At 43.9% G+C, this 15,242-nt stretch overlaps 1 protein-coding gene across 1 annotated transcript in view; it reads right to left on the bottom strand.

Moving 5' to 3' along the window:
* SEPSECS (Sep (O-phosphoserine) tRNA:Sec (selenocysteine) tRNA synthase) overlaps window positions 1-15,242 on the bottom strand; it is a 40,234-nt gene that overhangs the window by 3,671 nt on the left and 21,321 nt on the right. Inside the window, exon 9 of the mRNA XM_004706305.2 lies at window positions 4,285-4,378. Coding sequence (XP_004706362.1) covers window positions 4,285-4,378 — 94 coding nt within the window. The remainder of the gene's footprint in view (window positions 1-4,284; window positions 4,379-15,242) is intronic.

The raw sequence follows: 15,242 nt of genomic DNA, 5'->3' as shown, positions 1-15,242 counted from the left end.
AAAAAATGGAATTACAAGATGCAGGAATTTTCCAAGGCCTTTCAGAATCCCCCTCATATATACACACCTATGAAGTAAGGTCAAACTCTCCACATGGAAATCCTCTTTCTGAGGTTGTGCAGGTACACTGAGTCCTATTCCTAACATCTTTCAATGCTCTTTACTGAATACTGACTCAAGTACAGGTGACACAGTGCAATCTCTCCAGGATTTTGCACAGGAAGGATCTTAGTTTAAGTTTTATACACAAAGAACTTGAACTAGAAGCACGCTGTACCATCTTCTACAACCTCTATGAAGATGGTGCTTCATCTCTTTTGTTTGCCTGTTAGGTGCGAGAGAACTAAACAAGGACCACTGCAGTGCCATTCTCACCACTGTCCTAACCCCTGAGCCTGCTGTTGCACTCCCTGCGGCAATCCACCGCCTTTCTGGTCTTCCCTTCTCACTGACCCTCTCTAGCAGGCAGGCCGTCTTTCCTTCTGACTTGCAGGACCCAGGTGTGAGAGAGGAAAATCACATTCTCTTCACTTCCAAGGAGTACTGGAGTATTCTGGCTGCAATTCTTCCAAGGCAGACCTGTCTGTCTGCCAGGCAGTACATGATACTTCAATATTCTTTGGCATCTCCATAATTCAAACGCAGCATTTTTTCCCGTGGTCTTCTTTAGCCCGTTTCCACAGGCATATGAAACAACTGCAAATGCCCCGGCTATCGGGTCAGGTGCATCCTAGTCCTCAAAGTGACGTCCTTCACTCTTTTAGCACTTTAACGACATCTTGTAAAGCAGATTTGCCCATTGCGATACTTCCTTCAATCTCCCGACTGCTGTTTCCTTGAGTACAGAGTGTGGATCTGAGTAAAATAAAACTGCTGACAACTTCCACGTTCTCCCCATTTATCATGATGTTGCCCACTGGTCCAGCTGCAGGGGTTTTTATTTTCTTTACAATGAGTTGTGATTCATACTGAAAATTGTAGTCTTTGGTCTTCATCATTAACTGCTTCAAGTCCTCCTCACTGTCGGCAAGCAAGGTTGGTTGAGTCTTGAAGGTTGTTAATGAGCCTTCCTCCAGTGTTAATACAGCGATACCTCGGTTGTCAAATGTCTCAAAGCTCAAACTTTCCACTTCTCAAACAGCAAAATTTCAAAGAAATCTGCTAGGTGTTCCCAACTTTGCTTGATAGTCAGACTGAAAATCTGACTTGAAAAGCCCTGTTGAAGCTGAGAGTGAGTCGCATCTCACCTCCCACACAGCAGGGTGGCACTTCAGTCCCACCACTCTCCCCAGTGGGTAAGTGCATTAAAACACTGGTCATTCTGCTTTTTATTTGCATAAAATATGGAAAGCATGGCTCCAAACAAAGTTAGCAATACGAGCAGCAAAGCTAAGAGGAAAACTGAGAACCACGACAGAGTTAAAAGAAAGAAATCACTGCGAAATTTGAATCAGGTGACCACTTGCCTGATTGGTTGGGGAAAAAATGATTAAAGCGGCTATTGTAGTGAAAGGTGTGAAAATGTTAACCACAAAACAAAGAACCCATGCCGTTGTAGAGGCTGGAAACAAACAACAAAAAGCCTCCCTGCCATCAAGTCAATGCCGACTCACAGTGACACCTGTGGGTTTTGAGACTCGCTATTTATGGGAGAGAAAGCCCCGTCTTTCCGCTGAGGAGCTGCTGCCAGTTTCAAACTGCTGGCTATGAGGATCGAGCTCAACACATGACCACTGCACCACGGGGACTCCTAGAGGTTGAAAGACGCTGTTAATGTGGATAAACCAGAAAACTCTGTGGTGATAGCATACCCGAGACAGTGCTAGGCGAGATGTCTAAAAGGCTCCGTGGCGGATTTGTAAGTGTAATTTTTATGTCTCAGTACTAATTATTTGGTTTTCCATTATTTCTTATGGGAAAAAGATGGTCAGTTCTCAAACTTCCAGTGTTCAAACACAATCTGGAATGAACTGAGTTTGACAGCCAAGCTATCACTGTGCTAGTCTTCCTAACAGAGCCGGCTTCTAAGAGGATGTGCTCAGCATGCAGACTGACAAAGGATGGTCAGCGGAGTGGTGTGCCCCTGGGGACACTTATTAGCAGACCTGAAAGAACTTTGTAACATGTCCTGATAAACTCCTCTGGCATTACAACTCGGTAACTTTCCTAATGAGCCCTTTAATCGTGAATTTTGTCTAAGTTCTACGTAGTCGCTGCAGTGGATTTCTGAACCTAGAAATCAAGTAGGGATCGTCTAATTAAGATAACACACCCTGACGCATATACCTTTCGTGATTTCAGACTAGGCAGTACCCGTGTTCTGTTCCAACAGCTGCCTCTTCCTCGATGTAGGCCCTATACGAGCACAAATAAATGTCCCCGAATCCCATTCTTCTGTTTTATCCACACAGTCGAATCCCTCTGGATGGTCAGTAAAGCAAAAGGAAGCATCTTTCTGTATCCTCTTCTTTTCGTCAAGATCCATCTGCTTTCAGCAGTGACGTTCCTTTTTCCACCTCTCCTTCTCAATCTGGCTTGAATTTCTGGCAACTCCCTGTCGATTTACTGCTGCAAATGGTTATTTAATAATCTTCAGAGCAACTTTACTTGTATGTGCTACTGTTCAATAGTTTGTGTATTCTGATGGATCACCTTTCTTTAGGACGGGTACAAGCACGTCTTGGCATAGACTAGTGAATGCATCCGCTTGTTGACACCTGTCAGCTGGTCTGCTTTCCGCTCCTGGGGCCTGGTTTCTGGCTAGTGCCTTCAGGGCTGCTTGGGCTTCTTTCCTCAGTACCATCAGTTCCTGAACATACGCTGCCGCCTGGAATGGTTGACCGTACGCCAATTCTTTTAAGTACTGTGAGTCTCTGTATTCCTTCCATCTTCTGATGCTTTCTGCATTGTGACTATTTTCCCCACAGAATCGTTCAATGTGGCAACTTAGGCTTCAGTTTTTTCTTCACGACTGTCAGAGTGAGAGGTGCTGAGCGCTTTCGTCCGTTGGTTTCCTAGCGCAGCACCTCTGTGCATTTCACGAAATGCTTCACTGTTTGCCGACACCACCTTTTGGAGCCCTCTGATCAGCTCTTTTACTTCATCCTTTCTTCCACTTGTTTCAGCGCACTCTTCAAGAGAAGATTTCTGAATCTATTCTGACATTTACTTTGGTCTCTTCTTTGTCTTTTTCATGACCTTTGCTGCTTTCTTCACGCACGGTGTTCTTAATGCTATCCCACACACAACCCACCTGCCCTCAGAGAAGCTAGCAGAGGGCCCGATCTGAGATGGTGTTTGCCATCAGTACCCAACTGGTCTTCCAGGAGAGCCCATCCCTGAAAAAAAAATGTTTCTCTTACATGAAAGACATCACACTACACATATTCGCATAATACAGGAGATAATGATGAAGCTTAAAGGTTACTTAATAGTGGAAATGTCAATATTCACATTTTCCTTCTGAGTAGCCCTTGTACTACAAGAAGAAATACTACTCCTTATATGGACAAATGAAATTAGCTTAAATACAGATTTCTCAAACATGATGACTTGGGGAGCAAGCAAGAGCACTAGAAACAATATGGGGAAATCTTTCATTTCTGGTCGTTAGGTGCTTTGTTAACTAGTAAAACTTTGGTTTGAAACAGGCTTTCAGGTGTGTGCATTCCCCCCTGATGTGCAAAGTCTGTGCGAGACCACGGATTCTGAGTCTTCCAATGCATAGGCCACATCTGAGAAAAATATTAAAATACTTCTAAAGGCTAATTAAGCTTTCTCAACTTACAAAGTAACATTGTATTAGTGGATTTAGAAATATCAATGGACCCAGAGAAGAATTTATTCTCTTTTTAAACAAATTAGTTTCCTGCTTAGGGATAGCTCACACTAGAAGTCACCCCTGGATGACAAACAAAAATCCTCAAAAAACTTCCCGAAAAATCAAATTTGTATGTTAAGTCAAAACAGCGAGGTGGGTCGGTACCTAAAATTAGTTAATCAAATGCTTTTCTTAGGCTATGGTGTACCTATCTATGTATAGAAACACTGAAGAACAATTCCTGATACACTGAAACATCTTCACATAACAATACAGTAGTAATAATAATCATCATCATAATGTTTTCAAGTAGCCACAAAGTATGTCTGTTTATTATTATCAACGATTGATATCTACCTCCAATTTTTAATGTAGTAGGCTTCACAGGGTGGCTTGTAACTATGAGTTGTACACTCATGCTCTGGGGACTGCTGTACTGACTTTCATTTGTAAAGGGAAATTACCTAAGGATATGGGATTGTGAGGCGTGTGCAACAGTCGCTCACTGAAGGCTTCTGACAGCTTCTTCAGTTTGCTGGACAAGTAGGAAAACATTTCCTGCAACAACAAAACATCACGTTTAAACCACGTCCCGCAAATACTTGCTGCAACTGAAACAGTTAGTCAAACTCTGACTGGTAGAAGTTGGTGCTGTGAATGGGCACACCCACATGCTCTGGAAGCAAGTCTCTCCTTTGGCCTCAAGCTAGGAAGATGGAAAGCTAACAGAGTTAGCTGTTACCACAGAGTTATCACAGGATTCAGGTAAAGGGAACAAAGAAGCAACACACTCCCACTACCATGCACCTACCACCCTGTCCTCTTCGCAGAAGTTCCAGTGACACCCCTCTAGTCCAGGTGGCTTCCCGCGGGATAGTAGCAGTAACATCTGTGTTATTTCTCTGCCTACTCTCGTGCCCCCTACACTCTGTTCGACAGAGAGGCCACATTGCTGTTTCGAGAACATAAAAATTATGTCCATATCCTCCCCTCACTTAAAACCCCACTGACTTTTCCCATAAGTATAAAAACAAAGTACTCCAAATGCTCACCTGTAAGACCCCCCATGGTTTCCCTCAGCCCCATCTATTCAACTCAACAACCGCCATCTCCCTACTCACTATGTGCCTGCCACACCAGCCTGCTAACCAACAATGCCTCTTTCCTGGCACAGTAGACCACCCCACTCAAATCTGTCAATACCAGTCCATCTCAGCCAGGCTACTAATCTTTATGTGTTCCATCTCCTTTTTTTGACAACATCCAAAATTCCTAGATTTCTGCTTCGTCTATCCCATTGCCCGATGTTCAATGGATTGTGCAGCTGTTACTTCTCATTTTGAGTCCTGACACATCAGTAAATGAGGGTCCTGGGAGCTTTGCTTCACCCACATCATTACAGTCAACTCTACTTTGAAGAGGCAATTTTCTCGAGTCATGTTTTGAGTGCCTGTTGACCTCAGGGACCCATCTTCCTGCACGACAGCAGACAACGTTCCACTGTCACTCCAAAGAGCTTGCTGGGGCAGTATTTTCAGAAGTGATAGCCAGGTCTTCCTTCCTAGTTTGTCCGTCTGGGAGCTCCACTGAAAGAAAGCCATCCGGGGGACCCTGCTACTGTTTGAAACCGCTTCCAGCGCTGCCACAGCACGCAAGCCGCCACAGTTCAACAAGAGTGGTCGAAGCGGCTCCACTGCAGGCACTGGGGAAAACAAGGGTCCAGACATTGATGGAATACAATTGAGGTGTTTCAACAAACAGATGCAACACTGAAAGTGCCCACTATCCACGCCAAAAAATGCACTGCAAAGACAGTTAACTGGTCAACTAGTTGTAAGGTGACTCAACAGAAAGGTGACTCAACAGACTATAGGAATTTTCCATTAATATCATCACATGCAAGTAAAACTTTGCTGAATAATTCAAAATGAGTTACAGCAGTGCATGAACAGGGGCCCGTCAAAGATTCAGGCCATATTCAGAAGAACATGTGGACATCTTGGCTGAAAACAGAAGCAAAAGATGTTTATCTGTGCTTTATTGAATATGCAAATTGAGTTAGTTAATTGTGCCAGCCTGGCCGACAATCACATGTGGGTCTGGTTGAAAGGCGGAGGGATAAATGGGTGGTGAAGCCTCGCCTTTCTAGTTCTCGGGTCTCTTGTTTTGTGATGGTTGCATCGGGTGCAGCTGCCTTAGCAGTTCCCTGCTTCAGCTTGCAAGATGGATTTCCTACAAGACATCCCCAAGGAGAAGCCGCATGGATCTATCCCGATGCAGCCCTGGGTGCTGGAGCAGCCATGTGGAGACCCCTGCCAGTGCTGAGATGCTTACACGTTCACAGACTCAGCTTTCCTCCTGCAGTCGGCATTATTGCCTCTGTTTTGTGAGGTGAAGGACTTTGTGGACTGGTGTTGGGTGTGGGTTAATGTTGGACTTGTGGGCTTGGGCAGCATTGGGTTGGGATGTTTTCGTGATGCACATTTTCTTTGCATAAAACTCTCTCTTATACGTGAGTTGCTGTGGATTTGTTTCTCCAAAGTACCTAGACTAATACACAAAGGGATTAGACTTTGTAGATTGTGTCAAAAAATGGGTAGTAACACTGAGAGAATGGTAGTATCAGGACACATAACTGTACTTATTGGGAAGCTATACGTAGACCACGTGGCATCTATCAACAAATGCTAACATTTTAGATAATATAACATAAATTATAAGCCCTTTCTTTTGTCACTATGAGAAGTATTTAAGGGGCAAACGTCAACATCAGCGGCAGGAAAGAAAACACAACTTGTTGTAGGCATCTTTCCCAAGACATATACACGTTTCCTGCCTGCCTTCCTATCCTCACTCCAGAAGCTTATGGGAAAAATAATCAAGCAGAACAAGACATCAGAAGCTTTCGCAGCAACTAGAACAATTCATAATCTCTTAATACCATGGCAGCATTAATAAAGACCAGAGTTTCTATGGTTCACTTTTACATTTTCATCTCCTTATGAAATAACTAGGTCAGTGATTTAAACACTTTGTGCCATTTTAAAAAGCAGACATATGCTTTCATTTAAATATTAATTACTGATATTTCTTCATAGATATTATTCCCCAAAGTCAGCCTTCAACTCCCTAATCCTCTTAGTCTCAAATTCATCAACCTCTCATAAACAAAACAAATCTGAGAGGAAGAAAATGCCTGTTTGGGTGAGGCCCCATGTTTTCCATCTCAAATAATGACAACAACGGACCCTGCATTCAACGTTCACCATATCTTAGTGAAGCCAAGCTTTCTCCATGCGACAGACTCCAGGGCCAGGGACAAGCATACAGTACTACCCAATCCACTTTGGCTGCCATGATAACTCACCAGTGTGGTCACGCTCGCAGAATGAGAGAGATATGGTGAGTAGTTAATTTGTACTTGACAAGCTAGTTCTAAAGGTTTCCTTAGAAACAACCCTGTTCCTTTTATTGTTAGGTGCCGCCAAGTCAGTTACAACTCAGCGATCCTAAGTTCAGCTACATGAAACACTGACCAGTCCTGCTCCCTCCTCATGACCTTTGGCCATGTTTAAACCTGTTGTTACAACCAATGTGTCACCTAGTTGAAGGTCTTCCCCTTTTCTGTTGACTCTCAACTTTACCAAGTACGATGTCCTTCTCCAGAAGCTGGGCCCTCATTAGAACATGTCCAAAGCACAGGACACAATCCAACTGGCCTCCCTTCTAAACAGCACCCTTGGAATACACCTCTTCTTCATTCTCCTAGGAGCCGCAGCGTATGCACAGTCTGTTCAATGTTCTTCACCAACACCTAAGTGACAGGCAGCAGTTCTTCTCCCGTCTTCCTTACTCTCGGTCCAGCTTTTACGTGCATATGCCGTGACTGAAAACACCACGGCCTGAGTAAAGCTTGAGTGACTCAGCAGGCCTTTTGCAGATTTGCCAAATGCCAACGCATTTTTTTTTAATTTCTTAACTGCTGTTTCCATAGGTAAGTATTATGGACCCAAGTAAAATAAAACCCTTAACAACCTGTATCTTTTCTCTGTTTATCTTGATGTTGCTTATTGGTCCAATTGTAAGGATTTAGGTTTTCATTGTATTGAAACTTAATCCATCCCGAAAGTTGTAGTCTCTGATCTTCCTCAGTAAGTGTCTCAAGTCCTGTGATGTTCAGCAAGCTTGTATCATGTGCATAGCACAAGTGGACAGCCTTCTTCAAATCCTGAGGTTGCATTCTTCTTCATGCCGTTTAGCTTGATGAAAGAATACAATCCGGTGCAGTTTTCCTGATTTTCAACCATGCAATTTCCAAAAGGGAATTCCGGAACACTTCATTATGTTCATGCAGAACTTGTACATGGATCAAGAGGCAGCTGTGCAAAAAGAACAAGGGAATACCGCATGGGTTATGCGTTAGTCTGGGTAGACTAGAGAAACAAAGCCAAAGGCACTCATATATATGTGAGTGAGCTTTATATCAAAGAGTAATTGTATATTAAGAAAACACCCCAGCCAGGTGCAGATAAAGTCCATAAGTTCAATATTAGCCCATATGACCAGTCTATAAATTCCTCTTCAGATTGATGCAACACATGCAATGATGCCAAATTCAGGAGGATCACAGGTCAGTGGGTGGAAAGTCTTGTGGATCCAGTGGTGGTGTGGATCCAGTGGTGGTGGGAGCATCTCAGCATTGGTGTGGGTCTCCACGTGGCCCCTCCAGCTCCAGGGCTCTGGCTCTATCAGCCTAGCTCCGTGCAGCTTGCCAACAGGAATGTCTCGCAGGGAGAGTGTGTGTCCTGGCCCAGGGAGGAAGACAGGACCCAGAATCCTCAGGAGTACGCCATGCCCACACAAAGGTATCACTGGCTATGACCTTATTGATAGGCTAGACTCCATCCCTTCGCTCAAATTGACAGATTACCTAACTTCCACAGTTTAAAATCAGGAAAGATGCGTTGTATCCTCTCACCTATGAAGATTATGGCATCAGTATCGGAGGAAGACATTAATAACCTGAGATACACAGATGACACAACCTTTTTTTTTTTTTTGACACAACCTTTTTTGCTGAAAATGGAGGACCTGAAGCATTTTTCTAAGAAGATCAAGGATGTAGCCTTCAGTATAGATTACAACTCAATGTAACGAAGACCAAAACTTGCAATTAGAGCAATCCGTAACTTCATGAATAAATGGAGATAAGATGGAAGTTGTCAAGGATTTTGTCTTGCTTGGATCTACAATCACTAATCATGGAAGCAGCAGCCAAGAAATCAAAAGACAAGCTGCACAGGGTAAATATGGGTGTTGCTTTGAGGGCTAAGGTTCGCCTGGCCCAAGTCATGGTATTTTCTATGACCTTTTATGCATCTGAAAGTACGACACTGATTAAGGAAGACTGAAAACTAATAGATGCACTTGAATGGTGGTGCTGGAGAAGAATACTGGAAGTACCACGGACTGCTAAAAAGGCAAACCAATCTGTATTGGAAGAAATAAGGCCAGAGCGACGCTTATAGGCAAGGATGGCAAGACTTGGCTTACGTACTCTAGATACACTGTCAGGAGAGACCAGTCCCTAGAGAAGAGCATCATGCTTGGTAAAGTGGAAGGGCAGCGGAAAAAGACGACGGCCCAGCACGATGGATTGACAGTGGCTACAATGAGCTCGGGCACAGGAACAACTGCGAGGACGGCACCAGCCCTGACAACGCTGTGTTCGGTTGCGCACAGGGTTGCGATGAGTCCGACCCAACGGAAAGGCACCTATCCACAACAACAATGCATCCTGGTTCTGTCTGAATGACATGTCTCTTGTTTATGTACAGGTTTTGTGGGAGCACGGGAAAAGTGTTCTGCAAGTCCCTTTGCAGTGTTACTCAGTTTGGTATGATTCTCACAGTCAAATGCTTTTGCATAGTCAAGAAAGCACAAGTAAACATCTTTTTGATCGTCTCTGCTTCCAGCCAAGATCCATATGACATCAGCAAAGACATCTGTCATACCAGGTTGTTTACTGAATTCAGCTCAAATTCCTGGCAGTTCCGTGTCAATGCACCATTTCTGAATTCTCAGCAAAATTTTATTTGACTGTGATACTGTTTGATAATTTCTTCTTTCTGTTGGATCACCTTCCTGTGGAATGGGCACAAATATGGGTCCCTTCCAACGGTCTCACCAGGTAGGTAGCTGTCTTCCAAATTTCTTGGCACAGCTGAGTGCGCACATCCAGCACCGTCATCGTTCACTGAAACATCTCATAATGGTAGTCCATGAATTCCCAGACCCTTGTTTCCGGCAATGCCTGCAATGCAGGCAGGTTGGATTCTTTCTCCAATATTATTGGTACTGAGGCATATGCTGCCGTCGGAATTTGTTGAATGCTCACTCATTCTTTTTGGTTAAGTGACTGTGTATGTTCTTTGCACCTTCTTTTGATGGTTCCTGCATGATTCAAGATGTTGCCCAGAGGTTCAATCGATATTACAATTCGTTGACTTTTTTCCCCAGTTCTCTTACGTGCGACCTGCTGAGTGCCTTCTCCCTCTGGTTTTCTAATTCCAGACCTTTGTACACATCATTCCATGCTTTACTCTGTCTTCTCAGGCTGCCCTTAGGAATTCTCCATTCACTTCTTTTCTTTCCTTTCTTCCATTTGCTTTAGCTACTCTTTACTCATGAGCAAGCTTCAGCGTCTCTCCTGACATCCATTTTGTCTTTTACCTCTTTTCAGTCTTTTGCTTTCCTCGTGTCTGATGTTCTTGATGTCAGACCACAGCTCATGTGAACTTCAGTCGACCGTGTCCAAAGCAGCCAATCTATTCTTGAGAAGATCACGAAGTCCTTCTTTTTAGTTTGTCTTAGTCTGAAATTCTGCTGAAATGTCACCGTGGGTGACCTGGCTGATCCATGAAATACCAAAGGCATAGCTTCTAGCAATATAGCAACATGCAATCCACAGCAACATGGCAAACTGACAGACAGAATAACATCTCCTAACCAAAAATACACAAACAAACAAACACTGCCGTGTAGTCTCATAGTGCCCCTATAAGACAACAGAACTTCCCCTGTTGGATTCCACAGCTGTAAATCTGTATGGTTGCAGAAAGCTTCATCTCTTTCTGGGAGAGTGGTTAGTGGAGTCAAACTGCTGACCTTGAGGGTCACAGGTCATGAGTAACCCCTCTGCCACCAGAGCGCTAACAGCCCTAGAGAGGTGTTTGAACTTTACTGATGCATACGTGGCTCCTGAAAGACAGAGACTTGTCAAATGTTCAAGTTCTTACATTTTAATACATTATTCTTAATCAGTTTCATCAATCATGTGGTAATGCCAGTAGAAGAGAGTTTTAACTGTAGCTAATATCAGGACAAAACTCTTTAGACTACAAAGATAAGGCTAAGTGACTAGCTTACCCATATCACTAGGATACCTGAAACTAAAGGGAAAACATTTTCCAAGCAAGTTCACATCCATCTGCAAGTAAGAGAGGGCCTTCAAGACTTTCATGGGAAAATGGAATGGAAAGATAATGGAATCTTTCCAAGGACTTTGTGAAATCCCCATGAACGTAGAGTATTCATACGGTTGTGTAAGTGGTAAAATAGGTCATCTAATAAGGGAGCTTTAAAAATCTTAAATGCAAGACAATTACTCAACTCTACAATATTCTATGACTTAAGATCCTCAAGGATCTATTAATATTATTTTTAATACCAATTTAATCCAGTTACTCTCTTTAGATTTACCTATCTTGGATTTCATATCCAAAAAAATCATATAAAACATAAACAGGAAGCAAGCAGACAAAAAATGAAATAGCGCAAGCAAATAAGGAATGACAAACCAGAGAAAAACCTTAATTGAAAAGAGAGCGGAGAAATATTAAAAACCAAAACTACTTTTAAATGGATCAAAAGGAAGATCAACAAGAAGGTGTTACATTTTAACCTAACTACACCTCCCATAATCAACGTTCTGTGTCCTCTGCCAGCAAGGCTGTTCACACCCCTGTGTGTATCAGAGAGGTTCACCAGAGGAGCACAGGAGGCCTACAAGGAAATGAGGAGCTAACAAAGATGACACTAAAATGTCCCGAAATTGATTGTGGTGATGATTGCACATCTTATCTCAATATGACTGAATGATTACTTTGTGTAATATATGAACTATATGCCAATAAAACTAGTTAAAAAAATACCAATTAACAGATTACAGCACTATTTCATACACAAATACTTCGCTAAGCAATTTTTTTACCTGATATAGTAAAGGTACCTTGGAACCCGCGTGAATATTTTTTGTTATGGCTAAATCTATAACTGACATTTATTATAAAATACTTCTCTACAGGGAAAAATTTATAAGCCCTCCAAGCAAATGTATATTAAAAAATCTTACTTAAAAGGAATGAAATATTATTGATTTTCTATGTCCTTTGTGCTGTATTTAACTCAATTTTAAAAGACTTTTCACTAGAGATAAACTGAACTGTCTACCTGAACGCTAATGTCAGCTGTATTTCTAGTAAAAAACCTACAAACCTTCTACCACAGTTCAAGATGTTAATAGAAGAGAAGATGAGTTATATGAAGCAGTAACTGCTGTGGCCTTCCAGAAATGGTCGGAATCAGGATGCCCAACATCTAGCCTGTCCCTCCCTGAAATAGCCCAGAGATGTGCACAGTCCACTACATTTTAAAGAAAAGGGTCTTCTTAAGCATGTCTTTCTCAACTGTTCCAGGTTCCAGGATAAAATGAAATGGACCATCCATATGAAGGTACATGTTACAAGGCAGTGAATTAGCCAGAAGGAAAGTCAACAAGCAGTCCAGTATTTCAACGACAGCCTGACCAGATGGGTAGACGACAGGCCACAGGAATGCACATGCACTCAGATGCCCACAGGCAAGGATAACATGTCCTAAATACGACCCACTGGCCGTCCTTCTATCAGGCAAAGCCAGTGCCTACAAGCACTCTATGAGAGAGCCCCACATCCCTTTTATTCAGATTCAACTGCTTTAAATTCAGAACAGTTACACTACAGTGCTTCCACACTTATAGTGATGAGCCTGATGTTCTTTGGGGGCTAGGTTTGGCCTCCGAGCTTCAGCTCGCAAACTCCAGTCACTGGAGCAGCCATTCTGTCGTCACCCCTCTGCCGCACTTGTCCAGTTCAGCAGAACACTTGCAACAATACAGTTCTCTGCCTGCCCTGTTCAGCAGAACACCCCTCGGCACGAAAAGCTCCTCAGGATAATGGTCTCCACTGGCCACAAAACCGAGGTGAGGATGACTCTCTCAGGCCGGCCTTTCTGTGCATACAGAAGCTCAGAGACAGCTTCTTCTACGTTAACTTCCTTCCTGCAGGGCCTGGGGGGGGGGAGGTCCTGGCCATGGGTCTCCTGAAGCAGCTGTGGGTGTCAGTTAGGAAAGGGCTAAGGGCAGAGAGGCCCATCCACACGCAGAGGAGCACTCGCTCAGCGCCTTCCAGGCTCCCCGGGGAAGGATGGAGAAGGCAGGGCGTCATGCTGAGTTCTTGTCTGCCTCTCCTGTGAGCGAGAGAAAGCCTTTTCTGAAAAGGTCCGGCTGAGTGAAACAGCCTCCCAAAATATCAGTGCGGTGAATAAAGGCCCTGAATTAAAAAAAAAATCCAACGTTCCTTTTGAACCATCCTTTTACAATATACAGTACCGCCAATGATATAAAAGGTGCTCTCTGGGACGTGTATAAATAGCCCTGGGTACAGCATAATAGCTCGGTCTCAGCGCCTGCTGAGCTGAACCAATAAACTATCATGATTGAATTTTCACCGTGCAAAAGCAAGTCCGTTTAAACAGAAGAGGCCCTTATTCCTGCAACGAATCCAATAAAAAACAACATTTATGCCACATACATGCAATTATGGTTTATGGAGAAGAGTGACATTTTCAACAACAGGACTTGTGGTCAGGATGCAGTTGTTACAGAACAAGCTTTTCTTCAGCGTGTCACGCCCAGTTCTCACGTGAGCACGAGAATTACTACGATGGACGTCTCCTGTTTTAACTAATCTGTGGACGCCAAATTCTAAATAAAATTGTTATACGCTTGTGCGTCTCTTCACTAGTTAACAGTGAGTGGTCAGTTGGCACAAGTGATCACTTCCTGGCTCACATGAAGGTGAGCACTAACTACATGGAGGTGGATGAGGGGCTGGAGCCAACCGAGGGGAATAGGAGAGACCAGTCAGCCTTGACGTTCACCTTTACCTTCAGATAGGCTAACCCTCCACTGCACATCTGTTACTATATGTGGACCTTGAGCAAGTACTTAACTTCTCGAGTCTCATTTGCATCAGTAAACTGGGGACGCTAGTGACATCCAATAGATTTGCTGAAGGTTAGGAGAAGGAAGAAATATAAAGAACCTAGCACGGTTCCTGGTCTAAAACAGACACGCAATAAAAATGCTTGGTGCTCACCCACCTGCCTTTTCTGATAACTACCATTACGGGTCGGGACGCCTGTAAACACACGCTAAAGCGCGCTCGCTCGCTCTCCCTCTCTGTAGGCTCTAGTGGGAGCTCCTCATCCCTGTTGAGCATTGGGAACCTCGATGTTCCTTGGAGAGTTCCATGTGTCCTGGCACCAATCTTGGTCTCAACCTAGGAGGTTCTAGTGCAGAGAGCCCGGGTGCAGAGGAAGCAAGCTCTCCCCTTTCCTAATGGTAGCCGGGTCCTACCTCTACCTGTCAGTCAGTTTGTCCTACTGTGGTGGCTCACATGTTGTACGACGCTGGAAGTCGTGGACATCAGTATTTCAGGTGACCAGTAGGGTTACTCAAGGTGATCAAGCAACAGATTTCAGCAGGGCATCCACACTACAACACACTAGACAGGAAGACCCGGCGATCCAGATCTCAGAAGACTGGTCACTGGAAACTTTATAGCGGCACCACAGCCTGAGCTCCTCGGTTGGAAGACACTCAATCCACAATGAGGAAGAACCGCGTCCTCCTAGTAGTCAACCACATGGCACGATGGAGCCAAGCATTTGGGGCTGTTACTGGCTGATGGGACATGACTCCAAATGAGAAGACCTGATTCACTATGGCAGGATGACAAATTCAAGAGGAATGGTGTCACACCATTAAAAAGAACATTTCGAGAGCCATCTTGAAGCACAGAGATAGGACCACTTTACCCAGCAACGGCCAAAACCACACACACTGCCTGGGAGTCCATCCCAGTTCACAGCGACCCTAAAGGACATGGCAGAACTGCCCCTGTGACTATGTGAGACTGTAACTCTTCACGGGAGTAGAAAGTCTCATCTTTCTCTGCAGTGGAGGAGAGGGTGGTGGTTTTGAACTACTCACCAGGTGGCTAGCAGCCCAACATGTAACCACCGTGCCACCAGGACTCCA

This window comes from Echinops telfairi, unplaced genomic scaffold (assembly GCF_000313985.2).
Source record: "Echinops telfairi isolate 266 unplaced genomic scaffold, ASM31398v2 ScPeMD7_7468;HRSCAF=8506_0, whole genome shotgun sequence".
Lineage (NCBI taxonomy): Eukaryota > Metazoa > Chordata > Mammalia > Afrosoricida > Tenrecidae > Echinops > Echinops telfairi.
This window is presented reverse-complemented; position numbering and strand designations above follow the sequence as displayed.